Source organism: Anopheles bellator, chromosome 2 (genome assembly GCF_943735745.2).
Source record: "Anopheles bellator chromosome 2, idAnoBellAS_SP24_06.2, whole genome shotgun sequence".
Lineage (NCBI taxonomy): Eukaryota > Metazoa > Arthropoda > Insecta > Diptera > Culicidae > Anopheles > Anopheles bellator.
The window spans coordinates 29,064,113-29,090,884 of record NC_071286.1 but is presented as its reverse complement, the minus strand read 5'-3'; the positions used below and the strand labels follow the sequence as shown (position 1 = coordinate 29,090,884).

The following is a 26,772-nucleotide window of genomic DNA, read 5'->3' as shown; positions in this document are numbered from 1 at the left end:
ATGACGCTGCGACGCGGCCAAAGCCGAAGTCATCGTGCGGCGGTGTGGTGGTCTATGTAAATTTCGTTTTAATCCCATTCAGCAGAGAAAACCCCCTTGATTCACGCGAAATACCGGAGCTGAATGAAGTGCGAGAAAACGAGAACGCACCAAAATTTAATTACTTCTTGTTGACTATTTCGAGGCGACACGTTCTGCGAAAAAATGGTGGCATGAAAAATGGCCCACACATGCCGAGAACTGGATGATACTTTAATAAATATTCATGCCCATGCAACAGCTCAATTTACACAACAAATAGCAACGGGGCGGTTGCAATAAGGCACGATTATGAAGCACATTTTCGACCACTTCACGCCCGACGGCCACGGAACCTGGATCTGGAGAAGGTGCTTCGGAGAAGTCGAAATCGACTCGAACAGCACACAATAGTCGGTTGGCCAACTTCCAACGGATTTGCATCGTTCGCGCCTTGCGAAGCGGGAAGTATTAAACTGCGGCACGTGCATATGTTTTTTGGGCGAAACAATAAAACAAGCCCGGGGCTGACCGAGGGCATCAACCAAGCCAACAGAAGGGAGGCATGCTTTACGACTTCAATTATGTGCATTGCGGGAGCAGATAGCATCGTCAAGTAGTTGTAATAGTGGTAGTAGACTATCTTTGATCTTAACATGATTTACATACTAATTTTACAATTGATTTTTTACTGGCCTGCCCCATTATTTTGAACATCTCCTATTCATGTGTGATAAAGTGCACAAACTTCCCATACATTGTCGATGGTAAATGAGTAATTCAGGTTCAAATTGGCTGTACCCTAAATATCGTTTCAAATTGTATTGCAGGGTTATTTATTTTATTATTTTAAATGAGCCTACGATCCTATACAGAGTGATGTATACTCTAAAATAGTTCACTGCCTGACGTATTTTAATGTTAATGTTTAATGTTATTTACGACTAGGAATCTTTCGGATAATCTTTCGAAGAACTGATTATGTTTTCGGTGATTTGTTCAACTTTTTATTACAAGATCAGAAACAAGAAACTGGGAGAAAGGAAGATGCTGAAGAGATCTGCACCTTTTTATAGCTGGTGTAAGAACAGCCCATCTTTTCCTGGATATTTTGGTGCCAACTATAATGTCATATTTCTAACTAGTTTCTGAACACTTTAAGGGCTCTCTTTCGGGTTACAATCTTGCCCCAAAAATAAAGTCATAAAGAGCGACGAACCAAACACGGAAACATACGAAAAAGTCACAACACTACACAAACAACCCATGTCCCGGGCACTTTGGCTAATCATTCTAATTAAACGACGCCCAAACTTTGACCATCCGGCGTGCGACGCGACGGTCGTCACTGCGCCAGTAATAATCTAATGCTATCCACCGGACGCAACCGGAAATGAGCAGCCAGCCGACCGGTGGACCAGATCTTTGCCTGCTGCCATTTTTTCACCAACACGAACCGCAACCGTGTGCCGTCGTCTTGGCCTATTCCATTCCAACACTAAGTTGGCGGAAACTTTTCAGTTCAAGGGAATTCGGGGAATGTCGCAAGGAAGACCTCCACCTTCTTACGGAGCCGTGCTGCGCGCAGACCGAGGTTTGCAAAACTTTCTGCCCCTGGGTTCACCGCATTACATCCACGAACCATCAGCATCAGCATTCGGACACATTCGAACATTCAACAAAACATGCCCAAGACGGGACAGCCTAAAACTCAACGGGATACAGGCGAATGGGTCGCTCTGTTTTGTCGGGACAGGAAGTGGATCTAGTGTTTTTGTACGCTTTCTTCCACTCCGGCGGTGGAATGCGATGGTAGCGCAAAGGGTAACGAGATTACTCACCCGGTCTTTTTGTTCGGGTAATGGAGAGGAAGTTTTATCCCTAATTGGATTTCTTATTCAATGTGCAGTCACCCTTCGTGAGTCGGGAGTGGCCGCGCTCCCCGGGAAGCTCCCGGCAGCAAGCGGAGCGAGTGTGGTTAGAATTTGCGATTGCACGCCATATGAGACTACCTCCAGTGTGTGTGGCAGTAATAGATGCGATACCTCCGAGTTGATTCAAGTGTCGGCGTCTCGGAGACGGTTCCTCCAAGGAGGACAGAAAACAAAACGGGCGTAGGTCGAAGTTTGGCATGTTAAGTACTCGGTTAGCCTCTTCACGTTCGGCTGGTCAGTGGTTTAAAGTTGCAACTCCGGCGGAGTGAAGTGGACTCCGTTTACTCAAAAGTTTGGTTTTTTCCATTTTCCGGCTTTAGTCCTTCGAGACAGAAATTAAACTTCTCCAGTATTCGATCCCTTCATCGATCAGCAGATCAATCCCGGGGATTTGGGAAAAGGAATGGGCTTTGGGGCCACCGTCGGGAAAAATTGTAGTGACTCAGAGCCATGGCCTAGTTTCATTAGTCTTTTGAAGAATTTAGAACCCAAGTCACGTCCCGTCGGCATCCAGCTATAGCCTACCATTATCCAGTGGGCTATCAAAGGACATTGGCAAAAAACGGAGATCTCGACAGCGGATCTGGATAGTGAGAGTGTCCTTTTTCATGTAACGAGTCTGTGGAGTAGTGTAAAAAGAAAAACAAACTCGTATCCCGCCCCCGGTGCGCCGGTGCCCAGCCCTGACGGGCTCCCGGTGGGTTCCTAAATCCTGGGCCAGAATAAATGAATATAAATGACGTTTTTATGTCCCTTCCATCACACGGGATGCAGCAGCAGAAAAGAAACCCGTATAAATCAGTTCCTTTCTCAATTCATCACCAACGGGGGAAAGTAGCAGCCCCTAACGGTCATCGGCCAGTACCGATGTGTGGTGTAGCCACCCGGAAATTCCAATGCAGTACACCTTTGTCCTTTTTGCGCCGTCACTGTCCGATTATTAAAAAGTTTGTCACCGAAAATACCACCGCCAACTCTGATTCAAACGGCGGCCATTTTGTGATGGTCCATCACGAGCTTTGGCGATGTAGAAAATTCATTTCTTTTAAATGACATTTTCCGGGACACGTTTTTTCCGCCGCCAAGATGCCCGGATCCCGTAATAGCCCGGATCCTTTACGGGAAGTTCGAACCGAACCGATTCGACAAAGAAATGTAATTAAGCGCTACTTCTTATTTCTTTTCTGGACACCCGCTGTGAAATGGGGTGTTGGGCCACACGAAAGTTCACGTCGTTTCACGAGCCCCACATTTCGCCACACCATTTGGTGGCGGTAATGAAATAATTTTCCCGAAACGAAACTTCTTCCGAGTGGCTATTAAAATAAACACATCTCCCCAATGGGGTGAAGCGGGCACGTTGTGGCACAGTCTGGACGCCGGAAGTTCCACATGACGGCCGACGATGTTTCGCCTCGCGGTCACTTTTCGCAATATTCGATGTTCGAACTAATGCCACACCAGCTGTGACGCAGGGCGTGACCGGGATGCAGCACATGTTGGGCGGAAATGGTCGTATCTGCGAAAAGTGTTTGGACTGGTCAAATGGGAGTCGGCGTTGTGCCTTAGAAAGGACTGCGAGACGTGCGATATTAGTGAATAGTGGATATTAGTGGAATTCCGGATCGTTAGATACTTGGAACTCACAACGGGAAAATCATAATCAATTTAAATTTATCTAATGTAATCATATTTAAGTATATAGGCTACAGGAAGTGTACAAATCTATCCTCGATTTGGAGATTTTAATTCATAAATATCGTAAACATGGAAGTACAGTGGCCAATCTACCAGTCTCGTCACTTACCCCGTATGTATAGGCAAAACAATATTGAGCAAAACACTAGTTAAAACGTTTTAAAATTGTATTATAAATCTAAAACTCTCACCACGTGCCGTGATGAATAAATATTGCCAAATCAGAACGGTTGCGATACCGTGCAGATGAGTTTGATGAAAGACCTTACACATAAATGAGTGCGATGCTCTCAGTGCTCTCTAACATGCTCATATCTAAGGTTCTAGTCTACAAATCTCTGGTGGTCCTGGTCCACATGGTTGGTTCGTATCTGTACAGTGTTAAATTATCATAAGATTTTTTAGCTTGCGATCTTATTCACTACCATCACCGTATGTTTCAAAAGCTGCCTCTTCAGAAGAAGGTTACTCTGCCGCAACCTACTACACCTCCATACCGTCGTTGGACTTTTTGCCACCCTTCTGCAGTGCCTTCTCCGCATCCAGCTTGGGGTTTTCGGTGCGTGTGTGCCACACCAGCACGTCCCGACATTGGTTGGCCAGTGGCTGCATATCGTGCACGATCGTGAAATGGCGCAAAATTTCACTCTCCTGATAGCCGCGCTCCACTTCGTAGCTAAACACGGCTTTCGGGTTTTCGAGCAGCAGGTCAGCGCTAATCGCAAACCCGGCCATATCGAGCGGGAACGGACGTTCCGGTTTCCACGCACTGTTGAAGCCGAGCACCAGTCCGTCCCTGTTGAGCACCGGTTTCTCCACCATCAATCCGCCAACCAGTCCAACCGGCCAGACACCAACCTGCGGTGAAACAAATGGAACCATTCCCCGTACAGTACGGACCAGTAGACCCCAGGTTCGGTTGCGACATACCTTGCCCCGTTCGATCTTTGCGATCTCCTCGAACAGCTCCGTGCTGTAGGTGTTATCATCGTCCATGAAGTATACGATCGAGGGACCCCATTGATCGTCGGCAGCATCGACGCGATTCCGCTGCAAGTGTATCCGGATCCAGTTGAGGGCCGCATTACGCTGCTCAACGCCCCGGGGTTTCAACCAGTTCGGGTCTTTGCTGTGCAGCTTAAAGTTTGTCGGGGTCTTGGCTGATAGTTGCACACTTCGGCTTTCGAGTCCACTTCGCTTCAACAGGCTCGTCACGAGCGTTGAGGTATGGTCCGCGTCTTCAACCACCACCCAGAAGACGGACGGAACGAGTCGAATGACGTGGGACAACCTGGCGGTGTGGAAGAGGAGCGGTTATGCGATAGACTATTACAAACGAATCACAACTCGAATGAGGCGCGATCGTGAGAGTGTTCGTGATGGAGGTCACAATAGATCAAGCACCCGTCGATCGCGCTCGACCCTGACCATTGCTGCACCTTCACTTTCGTCATTTCGTTAGGAAGCTTACCGGGTAAGTTCGGCCTTCTGCACCGGTCTAGCGTACGTCGGAGTGACCGCGTAGATTGTGGGTCCCTTGCGGTTGGGCAGGAATGCGTCACGACCTTGTGCTTCTGCTTGCACCCACTGTTCCGCTTCCAGCTGGCCCCCATCGCAGTCCCGGTTCGAGGTGAGTGAGTAGAAGAACAGGAACACAACGATCGCCACGAACGCTATCACGTGTTTCAATCGAAGACGAATTTCTTGGTTCATGGCGTTGCTTTGCGGTCCGATGACCTTGGCACAACAGAGGTAACACGCTGAGATCGACGACGGTACTAAAATAACGTTGATGATGATGATGATGCTGCGGGGATATGCTCTCAAGTTCCACTCTAGGACGGATGCCGGAGTTTCACTCGCTCCATTCGTATAGCTGCCAAGCAAACTAATCAACGCTAATCATTTCTTTTATGCGCCACACAATCTCGATTACGCGCCGTGCCGTGGACGATCCGGCCGGTAAATTCGCATTTTTATCCAAATCAGGTTCAGTACACGAAATAATCACCACACGGCCACTGCCGCTGTATGAGTGTGCGGCGTGTTGTTTACTTGCATGTTTTCCTCCACGCTCCTTCGTCGTTAAGTTCAGTTGTCAAGTGAGAAGCGCGTTGTCAGGGTTGCTCGCGATCCTTGGAATGCACAACTTAACGAAACGGTTGCGTCATTCAAAGGGGAAGTCCTGTGCTGATTCGACCGAGCTTGTATAGATTTTCGGACTTTCATCACGCGGGGTTTACGTTTACGTCGAATGGATTTGAAAGCTTTTATTTTCATGGTGAAAAATCGATTAAATATTGATCGCAACGATGCACTTTTACCCACCACAGACTTTCAGGTGGCCTTCCGCAACTCAATTAGCCTTCGATTCCTCACCGGTCGATAGCTCACTGGGGTGTTGGTTGCGATTCGGATCTTCCGGCTTCATGGCCGGAAACAGCAGCACCTCCTTGATGTTGTTAGAGTCGGTCAGGAACATCGTGAGCCGATCGAGGCCCATACCCCATCCCCCGGTAGGCGGCAAGCCGTACTCGAGCGCGGTGCAGAAATTCTCGTCCACCAACTGTGCCTCATCGTCGCCGGCCGCCTTGTCCGCTGCCTGCTGCTCGAACCGTTCGCGCTGCACGGCCGGATCGTTCAGCTCCGTGTACGCGTTGCAAATTTCCTTCTTCATCACGAACAGCTCGAACCGCTCGGTGATACCGCTCATCGTGCGATGGTACTTGGCCAGCGGGCTCATGATTTGCGGATGGTCACAGATGAACGTCGGGTTGATGCAATTTTCCTCCAAGAATTCTCCCACCAGCTTGTCCAACAGGCGGGCCGCCGTACGTGGCGGCTTGCAGTCGACATCGTGCTTCACGCAAAGCGCGTCTAAGAAGCGGACCGCATCCGCCGTATGTAGCGTGTCGGGCGAGGGGAATTTAACTTTCAAAATGTCCTCCAACGAACTAATCATCGAAATGCGCTTGAACGGTGGCGTGAAATCGATCTCGAACTCTTGACCCTCGGGCCCGTCGGGGTGGTACTTGATTTTATATGTTCCGTGGATGGCGTACACCATGCCCGATAGCAGCGACTGCGTTATTTCGATGACATCGTTGTAGTCAGCGTACGCCATGTAGAACTCGCACGTCGTAAACTCGGGATTGTGCGTCAAATCGATGCCTTCGTTGCGGAACAGGCGCCCGATTTCGTACACCCGATCCAGCCCTCCGACGGTCAGCATCTTCAGATACAGTTCCGGAGCGATGCGCAAAAACAGATCCATGTTCAGTTCATTGTGGTGCGTGATGAATGGTTTGGCAGTCGCGCCGCCTGCAATCATGTTCATCATCGGCGTCTCGACCTCTAGGAACCCGAGCTGATCGAAGAACCGCCGCACATAGCTGATGATCTGCGAGCGGATGATGAAAATGTCCCTCACGTTGTTGTTCAGCATCAGATCGAGGTACCGCTGGCGGAAGCGCGTCTCCTTATCCTTCAGACCGTAATGCAAGTGAGGCAACATGTGCAGACAAGGTGCCAGCAGTTTGATCCGCTTCGGCATCACCGACAGCTCGCCTTTCTTCGTCTTACCGGGTACTCCAGTCACACCAATGATGTCCCCGCGCCGCAGTTTGGCCGTTTCCTCCAAGAACAGCTCCTCACTTTCGTACTGCTTCGCGTTTGCCATCACCTGCAGCTTCTTGCCTTCGCCGCGCAGATCGTAGAAGATGAGCTTACCGCCGGATTCACGGATTGCGTGCACTCGCCCGGCCACGCTCAGTCTGACGTCGTCCAGTGTTTCACCCTCCTTGAGGTGCTGGTACTTTTCGATGAAATCCCCAAGCGATGTCGTCACGTTGAACTTGTGCGGATACGGGTGCGTCTCGGGGTTCTTCTTCAACTCCGCCACCGCAGCGCTGCGCAGCTTAAAGTACTCGTTCGGCGATATTTCCTCCTCGTTTTCCTTCGCACTAGCGGCGCCCGTCTTCTTCTGGACAGCTTCCACCGTCGGGGCCGGCTGTTGGGCCTTCTTCTCCAGTTTCTCCTTCTCCTTCGCTTCTGCCTTCATCCGTCGCTTCAGCTCACTACAATCGGAAAAGAAAGGCAAATTTCATTCCGATGACCACCACGCTAATCCTCTTCGGTTTCACGGCAGCAGCGGGGAAACATTCGAAGGGCTTGAGAGGTGAATACATTTTTTGACGCTTCGATTTCCACCGCACGCCAACTCCAACAGGACCGCATAGCGGCGCAATCAGACACGGCGCCGGTGCTAGCGGCATTCCGATGGTGTGTAAAACGGAACTCCTGGCGAGCGTTCGCCATGCGAGCAACATTTTGCGGCCAACTGCACACTGTCTGACAGCCACGAACACATGTTTGCCGTGTTTAGAGCCGTACAATGCGGCCATTGCTTCGGTGGGTTGCTGTGCTGGAGGGCAACTCAAAGGCATGCGGTTACTTACTTTTTGGACAACTTTTCCTCCACCGGTTTTGAGTCGCTCATTTTGTTGGCTGACGAAATTGGATTTTCTTTCAGGCACTAAATATTCAACTCGAGCGTTGAAATGCAGGAGCGACGAAAACGACGAAACCGGCGATGCCAAATCGACGCTTTTGACGTCTGTCAGTGTGGGCTAGGGATGCCCGTGAATGTTTTGAATCGAAACTTAACGAAAGCGAGAGATGGGCATACTCGAAAACAAATTACACATGCGAATAGTTTATGTCTTAATTGGAAGGAGAGCGTAACAATACTAAATGCCTTTTATATTCTAGTCAAATCCCCGATGTGATGGAAGGAAGCAAGTCTGCAGTGCCCTGGAAACATCGATCTTGTCCATAGCGAGTTTAGTCGTACTGCGAAATGAAATCTGACCGTATAACGTACGCTTTAAGTAGCGTACCGGCTTTCGCGGTAGTTTGCTGGTCCGTTCGTGCCGGAAGCTCAACGAGAGCATCCGCTTCGATGGTGCTCTTCAGCTTGCTACTCAACTGGTCGCCGGTGATACTTGCTGTCAGTTTACCCCTTCGCGAGCGTAGTGAGGCTCGCGCATACTCAGGTCGTGGATCCAGCTCATACGTGTCCAAAAGCTACCCGTAAAAGAATCCAACTTATATGCTTGTTGCAACAGGATCATCTGGTCCAAACTCACCTCAACATCGATAATCGGCAAACAGCACTTGGCCGCCTGTGGTGCCGATTTATTAATCACCCCAAGGCACCATCGCAACGCCGGCAGAACGAACAGGTGGAACGTTACGAACGCCGACACTGGGTTGCCCGGTAGGCCAAAGAATTTAGTACTCGGAAGAGAGGCGAACGTGCACGGTTTGCCAGGCTTTATATTGACCCGGCCGAACCCTAGCTCGTAGCCGAGTGTCTTCAGGACGGGTTTTACGAAATCCTTATCTCCCATCGAGACACCACCCGTGCAGACGATAATGTGTACCTGATTCGTTAACGCTTCGATGGTTTTTCTGAGTGAGGCGAAACTGTGAAAAAGAAACAAACAACGGAAGCAATTAGAGCCCCACCGGCGAGCATCACTGTAACACGCCATACTTACTCATCCTTGACGATGAGCTGCTGAATTTCGCACTGATCGTCGGAAAACCCGAACTGGCGCATAAGCGCGACCAGCATGGTGGTGTTGGAATCGTATATTTTTCCTTCCAACGATGCTGCCTCTGCCAGGGCACTGGGATCGTACGGGTGGAGGAGCTCGTCACCCGTCGATAAAACGGCAACCTTGAGCTTAACTATCGACGCCTTCTCCCCGATTGCCGCCAGCAATGCGCGTTGGCTTGCGTCGAGTGGAAAACGGTACCGAAACACTTCCTCCGACATTCGCAAATCGCTACCCACGGCACGCACGTCCAGGTCCGGCGTGGGATTGGTTAAAATTTCCACAATCTTCTCATAATCATTCTCCCGCGAGACCAGCTTGGTGTCTTCGATCTGAATGACGGCATCGGCATACTCGGGCACGGGTGCCCCGGTGTTAATCTTGAAGCACTCATCGATCGTAAAGTTGTTCCGTGCGGTCGGATCACCGGCAGCGACGTAACCGATGACCTTCTTCATGCCCTTGCCGCCGATCGATTTCAGTGCGTACCCATCCTTGATCGAAGCCCGGAAAGGAGGGATATTTACGCGGCTCAGCTGGCACTTTGCGCCCTCGACGGTGTCTAAGGTGGAAAGAATGAGCTTTAGCGCTTCATCCGCACTGACCATTGGGTAAGGCGAATTTCGATCATCATCCGATCCTTTTCCAGTAGCATGTGGACAAATGTGTTTCGCCACGGCGGCCTTCCGAGCTCCCTGCTCCATTCCGTGCGTCTGCCGTACGCGGCCGATCTCTGCGTCGCACAGTAAATTCAGCACGTGCGGTAAAACATCGAGCACCGATTCGAAACACTCCTGAACCGCCTTTTTGCTGCCGGGCAGGTTCACGATCAGTGTTCGGCCCCGTACGCCACACACGGCCCGTGACAGGGCGGCAAACTTTGTTTTCTGCATACTGTGCAGCATCATTGCCATGGCTAGCTGAGGGGCCTCCTTTGCGATGACTGCACGTGTCGCTTCGGGAGTAACATCGCGCGGCCCAAACCCGGTGCCACCGGTCGTGAAGACGGCACGCGCTTTTAGGATATCGCACGCGTAGCTCAGTGATTTCTGCAATCGAAACGCAATGAATACCAGATCAACCGGTGGCCGCTCACCACATACCTCAATGGTTTCTTGCTCATCCGGAATCAACAGATAGTTTACCGAGACGGGCTCCAAGGATTGCTTGATCAGCCCAACCAAATGCGGCCCACTGCTGTCCTTCGCCGAGCCGGCATAGCAACTGTCGCTCACTGCGAAAGAAATAGTTGTAAGTGCTCCGTATTACATAATCACAACAATTGCCATGAATTGAGCGCGCATCATTAGCGACCAACGACGATGACCGGCATGAATATCGTGACCCCCCGAAGCGAGATTCATGTCAACCCTTTACAGGGACTTACCGGTGATGACGGAAAACATGTTGATATCAATAACTAAACCACCGGACGTACACTGCTCCCGAAGACTGTCCTACTTTAGCGAGAAAGAACGCGGCAGCGTGGCCACACCTGATCTGATAACCACTAGACAGATAATAGAAACGCACGCTTTGCGCGAGAACCGTTGCTCCGATTGTTGCTGCTGGCGATGGCAGAACAACACCGACCGCGTTTATGGTGTACGGTCGAACGGTTCACTCGGAGTGAACGAACGTGAAGAAACAAAAAGTGGCGCAATTTTTCAAGAACCGGTTTCTCGGCTCTTTTTGCTTGTTTCAAAACGTTTTTCTCTTGCCCGTTGCTTTGGCCAGATTTTGGTGCCCATTTTAATGGGTTCAAAACGTGGTGGTTACAATATTGTTGTTGGGTGTTTTAGCGTTTGTTTATGATTGGCTATCTCCACTGATAACGATTTTCCAGGTGAAACGATGTGTAATTTCGTCAGCGCCACGCGCAGTAAGAGGTGTCGATTGAAAAAATTATCGCTATCATGTACCCGGTAATTATGCGACAAAAGGACAAAATAACCGACCACAATAACTTTTACCACAAGGCGAGAACGCATCTACGGGCGTGGTGTTGTAAGTGCATTCGCGGACGATAAGATTCCGTATCGTAAATCGTTTTCGGATTAGCAGAAGTTTTCTGGCCACTCCTGAATATATATATAAAGCGAGTATGGGCCCGGATTGGATTGAATTTTGGATCGTTCAGAGTTCGACCTGAACGATATTTGTAGTCTTTCTTTGCGGAGCAGTCAGGAATCATGGCAAGGCTCCGAGTGATTGTACTGCTGTTGGCCATAGTGGCTGGTACTTCGGTGGCTGAACCGAACCCCAAGTGTACGGTATCCGTCACCACCGCTAGCGGATCAGTGGCCCGTGCTGGTCCGTACTGTACCGGAGAGCTAATTTTCGAGGATAATTTCAACTCTCTCGACTTTGAAACGTGGGAACACGAAAATACCCTCAGTGGCGGTGGTGTTAGTATTCGGAAAGACTAGCTGTGTGTACAAGCTGTTTGACTAATAAGTTTTCATCCGTTTCCCCCATCAGAACTGGGAGTTCCAGTGGTATCTGAACCACCGTTCGAATTCTTACTGTGAAAATGGTATTTTCTACATCCGACCCACGCTGCTGTCCGCCGATACGGGTGAGGCGTTCTTGAGTAGCGGTACGCTGAACATTCACGGTGGCCAACCGGCCGACCAGTGCACCAGTCCACTGTTTTGGGGCTGCGAGCGAACCGGCACCCCCACGAACTACATCAATCCGATCAAGAGTGCCCGGGTGCGATCGGTAAACTCGTTCAACTTCAAATACGGCACGATGGAGGTACGTGCCCGCATGCCAACAGGGGATTGGTTGTGGCCGGCCGTTTGGTTGCTACCGAAACGCCAAGCATACGGCACGTGGCCAGCGTCCGGGGAGATCGATCTGCTGGAATCGCGAGGTAACATGGAGTACCGTGATGCGAGCGGTGTCCACATCGGGACGGAACAGGTCGGCTCGACGCTTCACTTCGGTCCCAACCCGGATCTGAACGGGTGGGCAACGACGGTCGCCTACAAGAATAGTCCCGCCGGACAGGGCTGGAACACGGGATTCAACAACTATCAGCTTACCTGGACGCCGACCTACATGCGGTTCGCGGTCAACAATGAAGTCATCACCCAGATTGACGCCGGGACGGGCTTCTGGAATCGGGGCAACTTTGGAAACATCGCCCCGGGCGTGGAGAATCCCTGGATGCACGGTACGCTGATGGCACCGTTCGATCAGGAGTTCTACATCATCATGAACTTGGCCATCGGTGGCACGAATGGGTTCTTCCCGGACGTACCGCCAGCATCGAACGGTAACCGGGGCAAACCGTGGGCCAACACTTCACCATCGGCGGCACGCGATTTCTGGAACGGGCGCGGATCCTGGGAACCGACCTGGCGTATGAGTGACAACCGTGGCAAGGATTCCTCGTTGCAGATCGACTACGTGCGCGTTTGGGCTCTGTAGAGCGCACAATGAACTCCACAGCCCCGTGAGGTGAGCCACGGTGGGAACACTGATAATGCCAAATCGCGAACATTTTTTTTATCGCCTTATAAATATTATCATTATGGCACGGAAATGCAATAACCCAAGAGATGGAAGAGAAAACACAAACACGATAAGAATGAGGCGAAGTGATTTGTGGAATACAAAACATAAACGGAGACATACTAACAAAGGGCGATAAGAAAGAAAAATATAATTCCAATTGAACTGGAGATATGATTTCCATTCTGCGACAATTATGCAACAATATCGACGACCACAACGTCCGATTCGTTGCATTGTTCGAGACGACGAGTATGCCCAAGATCACAACCTAAAGCCCGTGAATGATACCGTTTGATTAGAAATTCAGGTATTGTCCATTCTGCGCTGATACGAGCAATCTATTGTTGTGAATATTTAAATAACATGTGCTTCTCCCACGAAGATATCTTCTGGGGCTACGTTCGATAAGATACAACACTCTTTCACTATCTAATTTACTGCGCCAAGCACGAAACCAAAGCCAATGGGCCAATCCTTCAAAGTGAACGGCTGGAACTCAATATAAAGTAGTTTCACTGGCCGCAACCGCCATTTGTGAGTAAAGGTTCCGTTAGGATGGGATTTTTCGATCGCAGGACAATACCGTTGCTGGTGTTGGGACTCTCGGCGGCACTGATTGCGGTCTGCACCGATGCGTACGCCGGAGATTCCAGTGAAGAGCGACCGCAGATGCCGGATGGAGAGCGACTCAACTGCGAACTGCCCTCGGTAACGACGGCTAGCGGTTCCCTTGTCAAGCGCCGTGTTTTCTGCCCAGGGGAGCTCATTTTCGAGGATAATTTCGACCGACTGGATCTGGAAAAGTGGCAACACGAGCACACCCTCGCCGGTGGCGGGAACTGGGAGTTTCAGTACTACTCGAACAGTCGGCAAAACTCTTTCGTGAAGGATGGCATTTTCTTCATTCGACCATCGCTGCTGGCGGATGAGACGGGCGAAGGGTTCCTCTCGAGCGGCCTGCTAAACATCCACGGTGGCAGCCCTCACGATTAGTAGGTCGGAAAGGAACGGCGTGTATGAGTTGTCCAATAATGTCTCTCTAATCCTGCCAACAGCTGCACGAACCCGTCCAACTATGGCTGTGAACGTCAGGGCACGCCGGAAAACTATCTGAATCCCATCAAAAGTGCCCGAGTGCGCACGGTGAACTCGTTCAATTTTAAATACGGCAAGCTCCAGATTCGCGCCAAGCTTCCAACAGGGGATTGGTTGTGGCCCGCGCTATGGTTGATGCCGAAACTGAGTCAATACGGTACGTGGCCATCGTCCGGTGAAATCGACTTGATGGAGAGCCGCGGAAACCTTGACTACAGTATCAACGGTGACCAGCTGGGTGTGGAGCATGTGGGATCGACGATGCACTACGGCCCACACCCGGGACTCAATGGGTACGAATATGCTTCCGAGGCTAAATATTCACCGAAAGGACAGGGATACAACCAGGCGTTCCACTTGTACCAACTCGACTGGACACCGGATTTTATGAAGTTCAGTGTCGATGGTGAGCAGGTGATGCTGAGGGAGGGTAATTTCTGGGAGCTCGGTCAGTTTGATCAGCGTGCACCCGGGACACCCAATCCGTGGATTGATGGTGGCAAGATGGCACCGTTCGATCAGGAGTTCCATATCATCATGAACGTGGCTGTCGGCGGAACGAACGGATTCTTCCCGGACGCTCCGGCCGTGAACGCTAACGGGAACAAACCGTGGAGCAACCAGTCACCGACGGCAATCCGCGATTTCTGGCTGGCCCGTGATGATTGGTTGCCACTGTGGAAACTGCAGGAGAACGAAGGCAAGGAAGCAGCCTTACAAGTCGACTACGTGCGCGTCTGGGCGTTATAACCGTTGGTGGTTGTTATAAGTGTCGTCGCTTTATTTTCTTGTGCTCCACTCGATTAGCGTTTCCCTGGACACGATTTATCTTTAACGGCACGTAAGTTTCTTTCGGTTGTTTACGATTGCTCGAAACTGTGGAACTCGGAGAGTCCGCCGCTTTACGCTTCCGATTATTATCGTCACCGGAAAAGGAAATAAAATCCAACGTATCCTGCGCAGCGGGAGCATCAGGTTTTGTGACGATACGTTTCAATTTCTCTTCCTGCGCTTCGCCGATCGGTTGCAAAACGTAGAGAGCGGCCAGTTGTTCCTTCGTCAAGGGTTGCCTTGAATGTTTTCGTTTTGCTTTCTTTGATACTTTTGCAGTTTTCTTCACTTGATCGATGGCTGCTTTGATGAACTTTTCCCGCACACATAGCTGCTTTGTCCATTCAAGAAGCGCCTTAATTGCCGGTGCAGGTTCGCTCTCTTGGTTCGGGACGATTGCCATCATCATACTGTCCTGTTTAGGTTGGCCCGGAAAGGAGGGAAGCGACAGCGTTAGTACACTCGGACTTCGCCTGCGTGCCATTCGGATGATTGTTTTTGCGAAAATCTTTGGATGAAACGAGTTGAGGATGAAGAAAACCGGACTGGTGCCGTTTTGCAGTGCCCTTATTACGGGATTGCAGCCGTAGACGAAATATTTGCTGGAAGCGAAAAGATCCGTTTTGGAAGGAGGGTTCAAACAATGGAATTAGCCGCAGTATCTACCGGTCCACTTGCTCGAGACGGCGAACACACTCATCGAAATCATCCTTCGGAATGGTAGGCCTAAAACAAGGATGAGTTTGTAAGGTACTGAGATTTAAGATGGACTATATTTTCGGCATACCACGTCACTTCGTAGGGTTGCACCAGGACATTTCTTATCGACTTTTTTGCGACCGGTTTTTTAGAATTTCCTTTAGGCGCATTCATTGTAGAAACCCACAATAGATTCACAGCACGACCCGAATTCAAAACATTGCCTGACGCACGCGGATGTCAAACGGATCAAAACAATCGTAAAAAAGTTAACGAAACTGAAACTTAACGAAACAGCAAGAATGTGAACCCTTGGGTGCGCAGCATATTTCGGCACCTGTACGAGCCACCTTCTGCGCGGTCATGCGGCCCTGGTACTAGTGGCTGTTTTTGGGCCTTGCACGATTCCGTCCGACGATTTTGATTTTTTGTTTGTCGCCGGTTCGAATGAAGCCGCGTGGAATGTGATCACGTTTGCAATGCAATGCAGCAATATTTTCGTCCTTATAATTTATCTCCTTAATTATTTTGTGAATTTCCTTCTCAGTAACTAGCTTTTATTTTAATTCTCTTCAGAAACGATCGAATATGAAACTCAAAAAAGGAAAAACCAAACGTCGAGTGATTTGATTTGATTTGACCGGATTTCCGCATTTCCGACTTATTACTTACCCTTTTTTGATGAAGCAATTTTAAGCCATCGTTTTCGTTTGCTTGTTTAATAACATAAAAACGCAACAACACCAGCGACGTTTTGTTTTTGTAAAAAGACAATATATTTAGCTGCTATTCCTATAATACACAAGTATATACTTTTCTGTTGATTTTAAATTAAAATTTTACTTATGCCGTTATAACTTTGTAACAATGCAGGTTAACATAAATTTCAATTTCTTCTCAGTTTTATCCTTTTCCAGTAAGCAGGGATAGTAGATACGACGTGCGAAATGATAGCGAAGAGAGCAAAATACCGGCGGTATAATAGAGACAGTTTCGGAAGGGACAATCAGCGATAGCTGAACAAAACACAGCATAAAGCATCGTTGATGCTCGTGGCAAATGGAAGTGTGAAAGTAGAAGCTATCTAAAGTTACTGAAATCATGGATAACACCAACGTACATCCGATAGAATACACATTCGAGTACACAGAGTAGATAGTGATTATATGCTTGAGTTTGACCACCGTTCAGTCAACAGAAAAGCTACAGAAGGCAACATGCAAGCCAACATTGCTCATTGGCGATAGCGTCATGGGGTTCTTATGTACTCGCTAAAAGAACGTGCTGCGTTCTGTGAGATGAAATCGTGGAAACCCACACCGAGTGGTAGTGGTTGGAATCGGAGAGCGAAAGGAATCAAACGATGAGAACAGAAAACTAAATTACAATTGCAAAGAAAACTTGTAAAACAACCGCTCCCGTATGGAGCGGAGTTAAAAAGGATAGGAATAAAAACACACACATATATTAATCAATCGATGAATAAATATTCTCTGCCAAAACTAATCAACAGGCGATAATATCCTTTAGCTACACATCTGTTTCCGGTTTTTGTAGTTACGATTTTGCTTCACGTTTAGCAATGGCGCGACCATAGTTTAAGCAGAGCAGTTAATCGGTTCGCTTGGACATCAAAATCAAAGGAATACGATGTTACCGTTACGTCTTACATTAGTTCTGCAAGTGTCATTCGGCCGCGTACCCGCTTTATGGCCACTCTGGCCGGTTGGCTGGTCCGAATTGGATTTGTTAAAAAAAGAAAGAATTGTTAGCTTAGATTGTTCGCTATTGGTTACTTTGTTAAATCTTAGCAGAGAGTTCTTTGAATGTCGCGCTGCTACTGCTGCAGCTGACGTGTGATTAACTGCAATTCGTCCAAAAATCTTACTTCTTAAACGCCCCAGGCTCTGGGGCGTCGCGTCCCGGACCTGACGTTCCGTGTTTAGCGGGAATCTCTTCTCTTCTCTTCGTCGTAGTAAAAAGGCATTTTTCGATTCCAGCTTCTCGGTCCTACGCTGTCCTGTTCCTTCGTTCGCTTACGCATAATGCAATGGCCATCAAAACGGGGAATCAGGAAAAGGAAGTTCTCCACCGAATGTTTCCGAATTTCTACAGATACTCGTTTCGTTTGCAACGGTTAATCTAATGCCACTGCTTTTGTAACTGATCTTTGAACCTTTGAACCTCAAGTCATCATTCTAGGCCCTGCCCCCTCCGCGGTGCGGTATTCTTAGCGTTGTATTTTACATTTCTCGTCAATTAGGTTTAGTTGTAACGTAGGAAAGTGAATGATTAATTGCGCGACTACCCATTTTTGTGTGCATTTCTTCTTCTTTGTTCGTTCGTGTTCTTTCTTTCAACCCATTTCAAACCGGCGGCTAACGGTTTGTGACTTCTCTTGGGCCCCGGAGGGTGGCGTGAGAGCATGACAAAATGTAGAACATACCTTAACTAGTCAACCTATGATCTAGGACCAAAGAGTGTTTTCGGTGATTGATTTCATTTCGTTTGTATTTTTACATGCGATCTTTGTCAAAGAACCGCGGCATTGTGTTGTAGTTCTGCGGGTGAATATGGCCATGTGTAGAAATGTTTGCCCTTGCTGCTGCCACTCAAATGTCCGAGTTCTCTAGTGTCCGAAAGTATTTCAAACGCATAGGTTACAACGCAAAGTACTGTGCTTGGTGGCAAGTTGAAGGAAATCCGATCAGCAAATCGGACATGGCGGCCTCGGCGGCCTCTTACTACCCAACAAGGCCCGTGGCGACTACGTTTTGATTGTGATGTGGGACAGACATAGACATACAGACGGCTGTTTGGCATTTAGACACAGTTCACATCACATGAAGGGGGTCGATTAGGGATCTAGTAGGGATTAGACTCGCCGATTGGGACGAGTTTACACGTGGCTCGCCGTGGTCAGCGTCATCTACCGGCCTCTATCAGTTCTTCCGCTCCTAAGCTCGTGATTCGTAGGGGTGTAATGGCGTACTGTGGAGCGTTCGAGAGAAACCAAGTTCGAGCGTTTGTTTGGTGCTAAATGCTATTGTGGCCACTTCAGCCGGGAGCTGCATTGAAATCGAGCAGTGGGGTATCCGATCGTGTCCGGGAGGGGGGTTAGAGCGCAGCCGTTGGGCGTCGTTATCGTCGCCACGGGTCGACTGTCCCATGCAGACGCTGGTAGTAGCGCCGTGGGCTCTGCTCCCCCACTGCCACCGATCGAATACCTAACAAATCCTACCAGTAGAGCACCCGTATGTGATCCACGACGCGCACCTTGAAGTACGTGCCGACGATACCGAAGAACGTGGCCAGCACGGCACACGCCACCAGCGCTTGCATGGCGCAGTGCACTGCAGGTTGGCCCGGGGCCACGTTGTACTGATGCCGATGGTGGCGCCGGTGGTAGTCACCGTGGTTGTTGGGTCGGATGTACTTCTCGTCGATTTCGTGCTCGAACGCTGGGATGATGGCCAGGTTAATCACCTCGGGCAGCGTATTGTCGTCCACCCCAGTGAACGTGTCTTCCTCGCTTTCTTCCTCCTTGATCACCCGCGGTGGCAACGCCGGCGTCGTTCGTCGGTTGATGTAGAACCTGGACCGGCTGAAACCGTTCACACTATAACCGGCCCGACGACGATCCTCCTCCGCGTGATGTCGATTGTCCAGGTGATCCCCGGACCCGCCAGCGTTCGTTCCGTTCGACGACGAGAGGCCGTGCTGCAGGTTGTGCAGCAACGAGGACAGCAGATTGTTACCGTGCGTGATGCGCATCTTGTTGGTGGATGTTTCCATATTTGGTATCTTGATCGTGTTCCCTTCCGCGTACTGATTCTTGCGGATGCCCAGCACCTCCGATAGCGGGCGATTGATGAGCAGTGTGTTCTCCTGCCGGTCGGAACCGCTTCCCGGGACGTACGGGTCTATCGACCCGAACCACCCTCCGCCGGCGGTCTCTTCGCTCGCTACCGGGCTACTCGCCGGTGGCTCCGTACTGCTCGTTAACCGCGCCATGGGCGTCGTAGCCCACGGGTACGCCACGGTGGCCACTTCCGCTCGCCCGTTCGCGCCACTGGTCTCCTGCGACTCAACCGCAGCCCCCACGGACCGATCGGAATCGACGATCACATTGTTATTGATGTTTCTATTAAAAGTACCATAACTTTTATCGTAATTATTATGACTATTATAAATATTATTATTGGTAATATTTTTAATACTGCTGTTAGTGTTACTGTCGGCGCTGCCACTGGGGGCGGTGGTCGGCGAGCTGCCATTACTATTGTTATTATTGTCGATCAATTGTAGTAGGTCCTTAGCCGTGATCGGCTCGTACTTGTTGCGGAACGTATCGCCATTGTCGGAGGCGCCCCGGTACAGCAGTGCCACCTTTCCGTCGGCCGTGATGACCGGTGTGATCTTGTTTTGTCGCTGTTCGGTACCCGCACCGTTGGCACCGCTCTCGAGCCCACCCTTGGTGGCCGTTTCGTTGTCGCTCGCCTTCGCCTCCACCTTGTACACGATGCCGACCTTTCCGTTGGGCGTCGAGATGATTTTAATGGAATCGTTTTTGCGCAACTTTCGATGACCAATTCCACCCGAGAGCACCGTTTCACCGTCCGCCCCATTGTCAAAGTCTTCAAAGTTTGACTTAAACCGATGCGGTGTCGACTTACTCCGGATGGTACTCAGGTAGTCCTGCATCGCCCGTTCTTCCTTTTCCGGGTCCGGCTTGCCCAGCGAGCCGTCCGCCGATCCGGTGACGGATGCTAGCAACTTCTCCCGAGCGCGACGCTCCTCGTCGTCCATCTCGGCGCTGTAGTCGTCGTAGTAATCGTCGTCTTCCTCATCGACGATGCCCGCCTTACGACGACTTTCCTCGAGCTTCTGCTTCTGCCGACGGATGACCTCCTCCAGGTCGTAGTCTTCGTCGTCGAACAGATCGTCCTCTTCGGTAGCCTCCTCAAGTTCATCCTCACTGAACAGTGGCTTCTCCTTCAGCTCCTCGAGCTTATTCATCACCCGGTGGAACTCGTCCGCGGGCAGTTTGAAGGTGCTCGAGTTTGGTTCCAGTGTGCCAGCGATTGGTATCACCGCTAGGGACGACGGTTCTGCTTCTGCAGCTGGTGCATCATTCTGCATCAGCTCACCGTCGTAATCGACCTCAAAGTTTATCCACTTATCACTAGGGGGCGTGCTGCCACTCGCTGGTGGTGGTGGTGGCGTAGCACTTAAACTAACTTCACTTACACTAGACAAATTTAATCCTAGGATGCCAGTAGCCTGCTGGCCGTGTGGGCTCGTCTCGCCGCTGTACGATGCCACATGATGCACAGATATTATGGGTATTGATGTTATGGGTTGGGTAGTCGCGTCTTGCAGTCAGTTGCACTTCTTCGTACAGTGGCACTTTCGCACAATATCCAGGTGCTTGATGTATTTGGTGTTGTTTCGGCACACCATGCGTACCTAAAAAGAAGGGGAAAACAAGATAGCCTCGTGAATGTCTTGTGCCAGTGCGCGTCTACCATCGGTGCCCATACCTTTCGTCGACGCACGACTTTGGCGGCACAGCACTGGTTGCCGCATCCTCCGACACACTTGGCGTACTTTAGGGGCTGCCTCGACCGGCAGTCATTTTCGGTGTAGTACTCACGCACCTGCTCTTTGCGACACGTTGAGCCAGCTGTTTATGCGCAATGAAATCGAAAAACCAATGATCAGCTGTCGTTTGCGCTTACAGAGAAGCAAGATGAGACTATTCTACAGTTACATGCAGTTTTTTATTTCTCCGAAAACCGACTCTCCTACTAGAAATTGACATGCACAAACGGAAATTTAAAAGCCAGCATGGTACCGTAAAGCATTTTTTGTAGCATAGTAAAAAATGATGTAAATCGTTGTTCTTGTAAGTAAATTACAAGTTCATGAATTAACTAATCGAAAGTTATTATCGAAAGCAATTAAAGAAAATTATGCAATGTTAAAACTTTTACCAAAAACTGAAGAAAATAGACGCATTTTACTGTTTTACAACATAGAATTAGCGAAAAATCACAACAAAACGTTTTAGTGTGTGGTAGAAAGAGGATTTTGGTATCAAAATATATATTTGTATGCTATACCGGAAGAGGAAGGTTTGAACGGGTCCTCGTCGATCATGGTGGATCCCTCACCTTGGTCGCAGTATTTGCCCTTGGTGCCCTTCTTACACTTGCACGTGTAGCCACCCTTACCGTTCGCCACACACTTGCCGCCACGTTTGCACTGATGGTTCTCGCAAGGGTTAATCTGTGAAAGGGGGATAAATCGCCCGTTAAATCCTAAATCCATCCGCGGCTACCGATGACGTTACCTCTTTGAGCATCACCGCCGTTTCCTGCACAAAGTCATCGTCCATTTCGCCCTCACTGTCCTGATCCAACAGTGCACACCCGGGAGTGATCTTTTGCTGCCGGGCGGCGTTCAGGAAGTCCACCTGTTTATGGTTGATCCACACCTCCTTCATGCAACCTTTGAAGCTGGTCAGGTTGCGCAGGTGCCACTGTTTATACGCTTGCTGGCCCGGTTCCGCTGGTAGACCCCCCAAGTACATTGAGCTCGTCAGTTTCAGATAGTCCTTCGAGCCCTCGTTGATGATCGACCGTGCCAGACCGCGATCGACACGGAGCGTAAAGTTCTTCTTGATCGCCAACAGCTCCACCATGTGGTACTTGCCATCGGCCACCATCTCGAAGCTGTACATCGTCGAAACGGGATCGTTGCCCACATCGTAGCTAACACGGATACGCCCATTGAACAGCTCTACCGCCAGATGTTCGTTGTGTCCATCGTACATGAGCACGCCGTTCTGCTGTGTGCTGCTGAAGACGATCGTCACGTTCGCTTCCGGTTTCGTGCGTAACGGTTCCAGCTCCACGAACGAGTTGTTGTGCAAGAACGTCAGACTGGTCAGATATTCGCACCGCTTGCCCGAATAACCCGGCGCACACTTGCAAATATAGTCCGCACTCGATGGGTTCGGTTGGAAGCAGACACCGAACTTGCACTCGTGCTGTTGGCACGGAGACGTCTGCGGGTACATCATCGCCACCATCGGGGTCCCCTCGCAGAATTTCCCCGTGAAATCCGTCGGACACTTGCAGGTGTAGTCGTTAATTCCATCCACGCACGTTCCCCCGTTCTGGCACATGTGGTTGACGCAATCGTCAATGTTCTCCGAACAGTTCACCCCCCGATAGCCCGGCAAGCAGTCGCAAGTGTAGTGCGTCGAGTGGTCCACACACCGGGCACTGTTCTGGCAGGGGTTGAAATCCTTGCTGCAGAACTCAATTTTGCTGTCACAGTGCTCGCCCGTGTAACTGGGGGCGCACGAACAGCTGTACGAGTTCACACCATCGACACACGTCCCATTGTTCTGACACTTGTGCCCAACGCAATCGTCGATGTTAACCTCACACCGCGATCCACTGTAGCCGCTCAGACAATGGCAACTGAAGCGTCCTTCTTCCAACACCGTGCAAGTACCGTTGTTGCGACACGGGTTTCCGTAGCAGGCATCGATCATAAACTCACAGTGCGTCCCGTGGTAGCCCGGTTTGCAACGGCACTCGTACTGTCGCTCCGGCAGCGCACTGCAGACGGCCTCGTTTTTGCACGGGAACGTGTAGCAAGCGTCACACTTGGACAGTATCTCGTTGTTCACCTTGCCCGAGCACACAAACTGATTGGCCGGTGTGGAAAGGATCAGTTTATCCTTCATCGGTTCCGGTTCGGCGCAACGTGCAATACCCGGCTCGACGTAGTCCCGCTTGACCCACTCCGATAGCCACCGGAGAGAGCAATCGCAGTACAGTGGGTTACTTCCGAGTGCACTGGAAAAAAACCCGCAAAAGAAAGTCAGTAATGATCCCTCAGCCGTTAGGCTCTTAAACCTACATATGAGTGATGGACTGCAGATCGTTGAAGGTACCCTCTGGGATCATTGAGATTTTATTTCCGTGCAACGAGAGCACCTTTAGATTGTTTAAGCCGGACAGCGCGTGTTGTTGAACACACTGCAGGTCGTTGTAGCTGATGATGCTGTAAGATAAGTAGAAAAGTTCCGCATTACTTTTTTGTGCTGATCGTTCCCTGGTGGGGCAAATCTTACAGCGTTGAAAGCCGGCTAAGGTTGGCAAACGTGTAGTTTGATAGTATCGCAATGTTGTTGTTGCTCAAGTCACTGTAAAAATGTGCAGGAAACAAGGAAAAACGTTAAACCAACTCCCGATCTCTCTCGTAGCTGCGTACTTACAGCCGAGTCAGAGATTTCAGGTGGCTGATGCGATTGGCGTGGATCATGGAGATTTCGTTCGACTCCAGATAAAGTTCGGTCGTTTCCGCAGGAATGGACTTCGGAATCTCCTTCAGTTTGTTCCTTGAACATCGCACCACAGTGCCGGTGCAGGTGCAGGATGGTGGGCAGTACCCTTCGCCCAGGCAACCCTGGTCCATGTCGGAGGTACACTTGAAGTCAAAGTGCGGTAAGTCTTTGATCGGCATATCGCGCACCTTCGACGGCGAGGTACAGCGCGCCTGCGGTCCACTCAGCTGCTTCTTGCGCAACCAATCGGAGAACCACGCCAGGTGACAGTTGCAACGGAAAGGATTGGAGGCCAGATTGCTGAAAGGGGGGAAAGAAGGGATGGGTGTAAAAATAGAGCCCACATTCGTATAGAACTTCGTTATCTCACAGCTGCGTCAGGGAGGTCAGATAATCAAACGATCCGGGCATGACGCACGTTACGATGTTGTCGTACAGTGAGCTGCAATTAGAAGAAAATCTTCGGTAAGAGACATACATCCACTCCTGATGCCACGTGACCGACTCTTACAGCGTTTTCAAGTGGTGGAGGCCCAGAAACATCTTGTTGTGCACTTCCGCGATTTTGTTCTCGCTCAGGAAGAGCTCCTGTATCTTAGTGGCACCCTCGAAGGCGTTCGGTTCAATGCCGGAGATTTGGTTCCGCCTGAGATCAAGCTTCACCAGATTTGGCAGCCGACCAAACAGCCCGTCCGATTTGATCCGATTTAGCTCATTGTCGTTCAGCAGCCTACAATGGGAACGGGTAATGAAGAGTGTTATTAGGAATCCGTTATTTAATCCTACCCCGAAACACTTACAGCTCCGTGGTGTAGAGAGGAATATCGCGTGGAATCTCCTTCAGTCCACGTGCCGAGCAGTCTACGGTCGTACGGTCGCAATGGCACGCAGCTGGGCACTCCTGATCCATACGACACTCGCCGGAGTACTTTATCTTGCTGTAATCGTCCGTGCCTGGCATGGTGAATGAAAACGGGACCGTTTCGGTAACTAGAGATTATCCGATGTCCACCCGAAACTACTTACATTTAAACTTTTCGTCCTTCAGTGCTTCAATCCGACGGCGCTGCATACGCTTCGGTGCATCGCACCGAGCGCCACTGGTTTCGATGGGATTCTGGTGCAGATAGTCGCCCAACCAGCGTAGGTTGCAATCGCAAATGAACGGGTTGCGGGCCAAATGTCTAGCGGGCGAACACAAAGCAGAAGAAACCCAATCCGGTGTCAAGACGTTTTCGGTAAGAGACGTTGTAAATTAAGATGCTAGTGGTCACAAAAAGACTGGCACCTCTCCAACTTACAGTGTTTGAATGCTTCGCAGCGAGTCGAAAGTGCCGTTCGCCAGCGACTGAATGCTGTTATCGTACAGCGACAACAGGCTGAGATTATGCAGATCCTTGAAAGCGTCCCTTCGCACGCAACTGATTTCGTTGGCGTTGAGCAGCAGCAGCTGGAGGGACCCTAATCCTTTGAAAACACTCGCCGGTAAATCCTTGATTTTATTACCATAAAGAACGCTGAAACGGAACCACGGGACGGAGCAAAAAGAAACGGTCAGATCACGCATTTAAACAGACACTTGGATGCAGAGGACACTCCGAAGGGTCTGTTTGCTTATGATAAGAATTTTTACGGCCCCGCTTCCGTTATACGGGTGCCGGTTTCGGTTAAATATTTTAATACTATTCTCGCAAGAAATTGAACTCACAGCGACGTTAAGGACTTCAGCCCGCTGAAGGCGTCGTAGGCTACTCGCGAAATATTATTGTTCGACAAGTCGATCCGCTTAAGGCGCTGATGGTTGGCGAACGCTTTCGGTGGGATCTCGGTGATGTCGTTCTGCTCGAGGCGGCTGGAAAAATATTTGGATTACATAATAATGCTAAAAGCCCAAACGTCCAAGCTGCCACCGTCTGTGCACTTACAGCTCCGTAGTGTCCTCTGGGAGGGTTGTCGGTACTGTCGCGAGGCTTTTCTCTCGGCAATCCACGATACCATCGGCACAGCGGCACGGGTGTGGACAAAGACTGCGGCCACCGCACTCCATTGGGGCGTTCTCCGTGAGACCTACGAGTGTTGAGGGTAGTGGAATTTATGTTAGGTCATCCAAGAAAAGGCAGTCACATTTTGCGTTGATTTCTTGGGATAGAATAGTCAATGAGATTGGGAACCGTAAAATAACATTTCGGAATTGATGGTAGCACCCTGCCAAAATGTTATTACCATCGCTGTGATTTCAATTTTGAAGAACCATTTTGTAATGCAATAATTTGGCTGTTAAAAAATCAAATCCAAATGCGACTCTTTTCTAACCTCGATTCTAAGTCATAAGCGGCCCTTGTGAAGAAGCCATTCCACTGAAATGTCGCATGGTTTGCACATTAGTTTTTCGTTGGTCACGTAATTAGTTTTTTAATTATGATGACTTCATGGTGGCGTCGGGTGGAAAAGTTTGTTATCGTCACGCCATTTACACCTATTGCACCTGACGGACGAAGAAAAGCACAGGGAGTGAATATGCAAACAAGGTTCATAAAAACGAACGCTCAACATATTAGCGTTGCTACTGATGAGGAGGTGTTGTTGCATGCATGAAATGGGCAAAAATGGGCGTCCAAATGACGCTTTATTACACTTTTAATTTGGCGCATGTACCAGAGCATAAGAGTGTCGAGAATAAATTGCTTCTGCATTTAAAAAAACCAGACTTAGGACGGACGAAACGCAACGCAGCATAGGTGTTTGTCCTTTGGATAGAACGCAATGAAAAAGTTGCAACACAAAACGGCTGGACGCCTAGTCTAGACTTTTTGGCACAGCCCGGGGTCGCTGTGGATGAGCGACTATTTTTCCAGTAATTTGATTTCATTGATTCAGAAACTCGCTGGGCCGAGCGTTGAAACCGACCGTTGGTTGCTATTTTGCTGCTCACGTCCGGGAATTTTATCTCTTCACACTTCCCGGGATGGTGCGAAAATGTGAAATG

The 26,772-nt window shown here is 49.8% G+C and overlaps 7 protein-coding genes across 8 annotated transcripts in view; 2 read left to right on the top strand and 5 right to left on the bottom strand.

Moving 5' to 3' along the window:
• Positions 1 to 3,823: 3,823 nt before the first annotated feature.
• On the bottom strand, positions 3,824 to 5,615 carry LOC131210674 (galactosylgalactosylxylosylprotein 3-beta-glucuronosyltransferase I). Its single transcript, XM_058203955.1, has 3 exons — positions 5,122 to 5,615; positions 4,581 to 4,941; positions 3,824 to 4,508 (listed from the first exon to the last, which is right to left on the bottom strand). Exons 1-3 carry the CDS (start codon positions 5,361 to 5,363, stop codon positions 4,134 to 4,136), a joined length of 978 nt encoding a protein of 325 aa, XP_058059938.1. The 5' UTR covers positions 5,364 to 5,615; the 3' UTR covers positions 3,824 to 4,133.
• LOC131207321 (beta-1,3-glucan-binding protein-like) lies at positions 3,853 to 12,709 on the top strand. The gene is made up of 3 exons (XM_058199934.1): positions 3,853 to 3,892; positions 11,480 to 11,679; positions 11,753 to 12,709. The coding sequence occupies exons 1-3, from the start codon at positions 3,853 to 3,855 to the stop codon at positions 12,707 to 12,709; spliced, it is 1,197 nt and encodes a 398-aa protein (XP_058055917.1).
• On the bottom strand, positions 5,901 to 8,248 carry LOC131210673 (lysine--tRNA ligase). Of its 2 annotated transcripts, none has more exons than XM_058203954.1 (2): positions 8,108 to 8,248; positions 5,901 to 7,726 (listed from the first exon to the last, which is right to left on the bottom strand). In XM_058203954.1, the coding sequence occupies exons 1-2, from the start codon at positions 8,146 to 8,148 to the stop codon at positions 6,007 to 6,009; spliced, it is 1,761 nt and encodes a 586-aa protein (XP_058059937.1). In that variant the 5' UTR covers positions 8,149 to 8,248; the 3' UTR covers positions 5,901 to 6,006. The 2 variants fall into 2 exon arrangements, with proteins under 2 accessions (XP_058059937.1, XP_058059936.1); XM_058203953.1 differs by lacking the exon at positions 8,108 to 8,248 and adding an exon at positions 7,836 to 7,977.
• LOC131210672 (molybdenum cofactor synthesis protein cinnamon) lies at positions 8,362 to 10,783 on the bottom strand. The gene is made up of 5 exons (XM_058203951.1): positions 10,659 to 10,783; positions 10,375 to 10,505; positions 9,212 to 10,320; positions 8,798 to 9,137; positions 8,362 to 8,735 (listed from the first exon to the last, which is right to left on the bottom strand). The coding sequence occupies exons 1-5, from the start codon at positions 10,675 to 10,677 to the stop codon at positions 8,493 to 8,495; spliced, it is 1,842 nt and encodes a 613-aa protein (XP_058059934.1). The 5' UTR covers positions 10,678 to 10,783; the 3' UTR covers positions 8,362 to 8,492.
• Positions 12,710 to 13,351: 642 nt separating the features above from the next.
• Positions 13,352 to 14,641, top strand: LOC131207319 (beta-1,3-glucan-binding protein-like). The gene is made up of 2 exons (XM_058199932.1): positions 13,352 to 13,788; positions 13,852 to 14,641. Exons 1-2 carry the CDS (start codon positions 13,352 to 13,354, stop codon positions 14,639 to 14,641), a joined length of 1,227 nt encoding a protein of 408 aa, XP_058055915.1.
• A 13-nt stretch (positions 14,642 to 14,654) lies between these two features.
• LOC131207318 (uncharacterized) lies at positions 14,655 to 15,609 on the bottom strand. Its single transcript, XM_058199931.1, has 3 exons — positions 15,510 to 15,609; positions 15,389 to 15,448; positions 14,655 to 15,324 (listed from the first exon to the last, which is right to left on the bottom strand). Exons 1-3 carry the CDS (start codon positions 15,593 to 15,595, stop codon positions 14,655 to 14,657), a joined length of 816 nt encoding a protein of 271 aa, XP_058055914.1. The 5' UTR covers positions 15,596 to 15,609.
• Positions 15,610 to 18,658: 3,049 nt separating this feature from the next.
• The window catches only part of LOC131207317 (protein slit-like), an 11,700-nt gene continuing 3,586 nt past the window's right edge, over positions 18,659 to 26,772 (bottom strand). Inside the window, exons 2-16 of the mRNA XM_058199929.1 lie at positions 25,712 to 25,853; positions 25,495 to 25,638; positions 25,088 to 25,303; positions 24,813 to 24,970; positions 24,587 to 24,740; positions 24,298 to 24,516; positions 24,157 to 24,228; positions 23,718 to 24,086; positions 23,574 to 23,645; positions 23,360 to 23,503; positions 21,777 to 23,295; positions 21,598 to 21,712; positions 20,965 to 21,107; positions 20,814 to 20,890; positions 18,659 to 20,732 (exon numbers count right to left, since the gene is read on the bottom strand). Coding sequence (XP_058055912.1) covers positions 18,659 to 20,732; positions 20,814 to 20,890; positions 20,965 to 21,107; positions 21,598 to 21,712; positions 21,777 to 23,295; positions 23,360 to 23,503; positions 23,574 to 23,645; positions 23,718 to 24,086; positions 24,157 to 24,228; positions 24,298 to 24,516; positions 24,587 to 24,740; positions 24,813 to 24,970; positions 25,088 to 25,303; positions 25,495 to 25,638; positions 25,712 to 25,853 — 5,618 coding nt within the window. The remainder of the gene's footprint in view (positions 20,733 to 20,813; positions 20,891 to 20,964; positions 21,108 to 21,597; positions 21,713 to 21,776; positions 23,296 to 23,359; positions 23,504 to 23,573; positions 23,646 to 23,717; positions 24,087 to 24,156; positions 24,229 to 24,297; positions 24,517 to 24,586; positions 24,741 to 24,812; positions 24,971 to 25,087; positions 25,304 to 25,494; positions 25,639 to 25,711; positions 25,854 to 26,772) is intronic.

What these genes read in the sequence shown, in the direction of transcription:
- LOC131207318 (XM_058199931.1), bottom strand. Translation starts at nt 15,595, where the DNA reads ATGAATGCGCCTAAAGGAAATTCTAAAAAACCGGTCGCAAAAAAGTCG. An exon ending in CAACCCTACGAAGTGACGTG is followed by an intron (nt 15,449 to 15,509) that starts GTATGCCGAAAA and finishes TCCTTGTTTTAG; the next exon opens with GCCTACCATTCCGAAGGATG. An exon ending in CGTCTCGAGCAAGTGGACCG is followed by an intron (nt 15,325 to 15,388) that starts GTAGATACTGCG and finishes TTTCGCTTCCAG; the next exon opens with CAAATATTTCGTCTACGGCT.
- LOC131210673 (XM_058203953.1), bottom strand. Translation starts at nt 7,924, where the DNA reads ATGCCGCTAGCACCGGCGCCGTGTCTGATTGCGCCGCTATGCGGTCCT. An exon ending in AAATCGAAGCGTCAAAAAAT is followed by an intron (nt 7,727 to 7,835) that starts GTATTCACCTCT and finishes TTCCGATTGTAG; the next exon opens with TGAGCTGAAGCGACGGATGA.
- LOC131210672 (XM_058203951.1), bottom strand. An exon ending in CAGCTCATCGTCAAGGATGA is followed by an intron (nt 9,138 to 9,211) that starts GTAAGTATGGCG and finishes TCTTTTTCACAG; the next exon opens with TTTCGCCTCACTCAGAAAAA. An exon ending in TGCCGATTATCGATGTTGAG is followed by an intron (nt 8,736 to 8,797) that starts GTGAGTTTGGAC and finishes TTTTACGGGTAG; the next exon opens with CTTTTGGACACGTATGAGCT.
- LOC131210674 (XM_058203955.1), bottom strand. Translation starts at nt 5,363, where the DNA reads ATGAACCAAGAAATTCGTCTTCGATTGAAACACGTGATAGCGTTCGTG. An exon ending in CAGAAGGCCGAACTTACCCG is followed by an intron (nt 4,942 to 5,121) that starts GTAAGCTTCCTA and finishes CCACACCGCCAG; the next exon opens with GTTGTCCCACGTCATTCGAC. An exon ending in CAAAGATCGAACGGGGCAAG is followed by an intron (nt 4,509 to 4,580) that starts GTATGTCGCAAC and finishes GTTTCACCGCAG; the next exon opens with GTTGGTGTCTGGCCGGTTGG.
- LOC131207319 (XM_058199932.1), top strand. Translation starts at nt 13,352, where the DNA reads ATGGGATTTTTCGATCGCAGGACAATACCGTTGCTGGTGTTGGGACTC. An exon ending in GGTGGCAGCCCTCACGATTA is followed by an intron (nt 13,789 to 13,851) that starts GTAGGTCGGAAA and finishes TCCTGCCAACAG; the next exon opens with CTGCACGAACCCGTCCAACT.
- LOC131207321 (XM_058199934.1), top strand. Translation starts at nt 3,853, where the DNA reads ATGAATAAATATTGCCAAATCAGAACGGTTGCGATACCGT. An exon ending in CAGAACGGTTGCGATACCGT is followed by an intron (nt 3,893 to 11,479) that starts GCAGATGAGTTT and finishes CAAGGCTCCGAG; the next exon opens with TGATTGTACTGCTGTTGGCC. An exon ending in ATACCCTCAGTGGCGGTGGT is followed by an intron (nt 11,680 to 11,752) that starts GTTAGTATTCGG and finishes TTCCCCCATCAG; the next exon opens with AACTGGGAGTTCCAGTGGTA.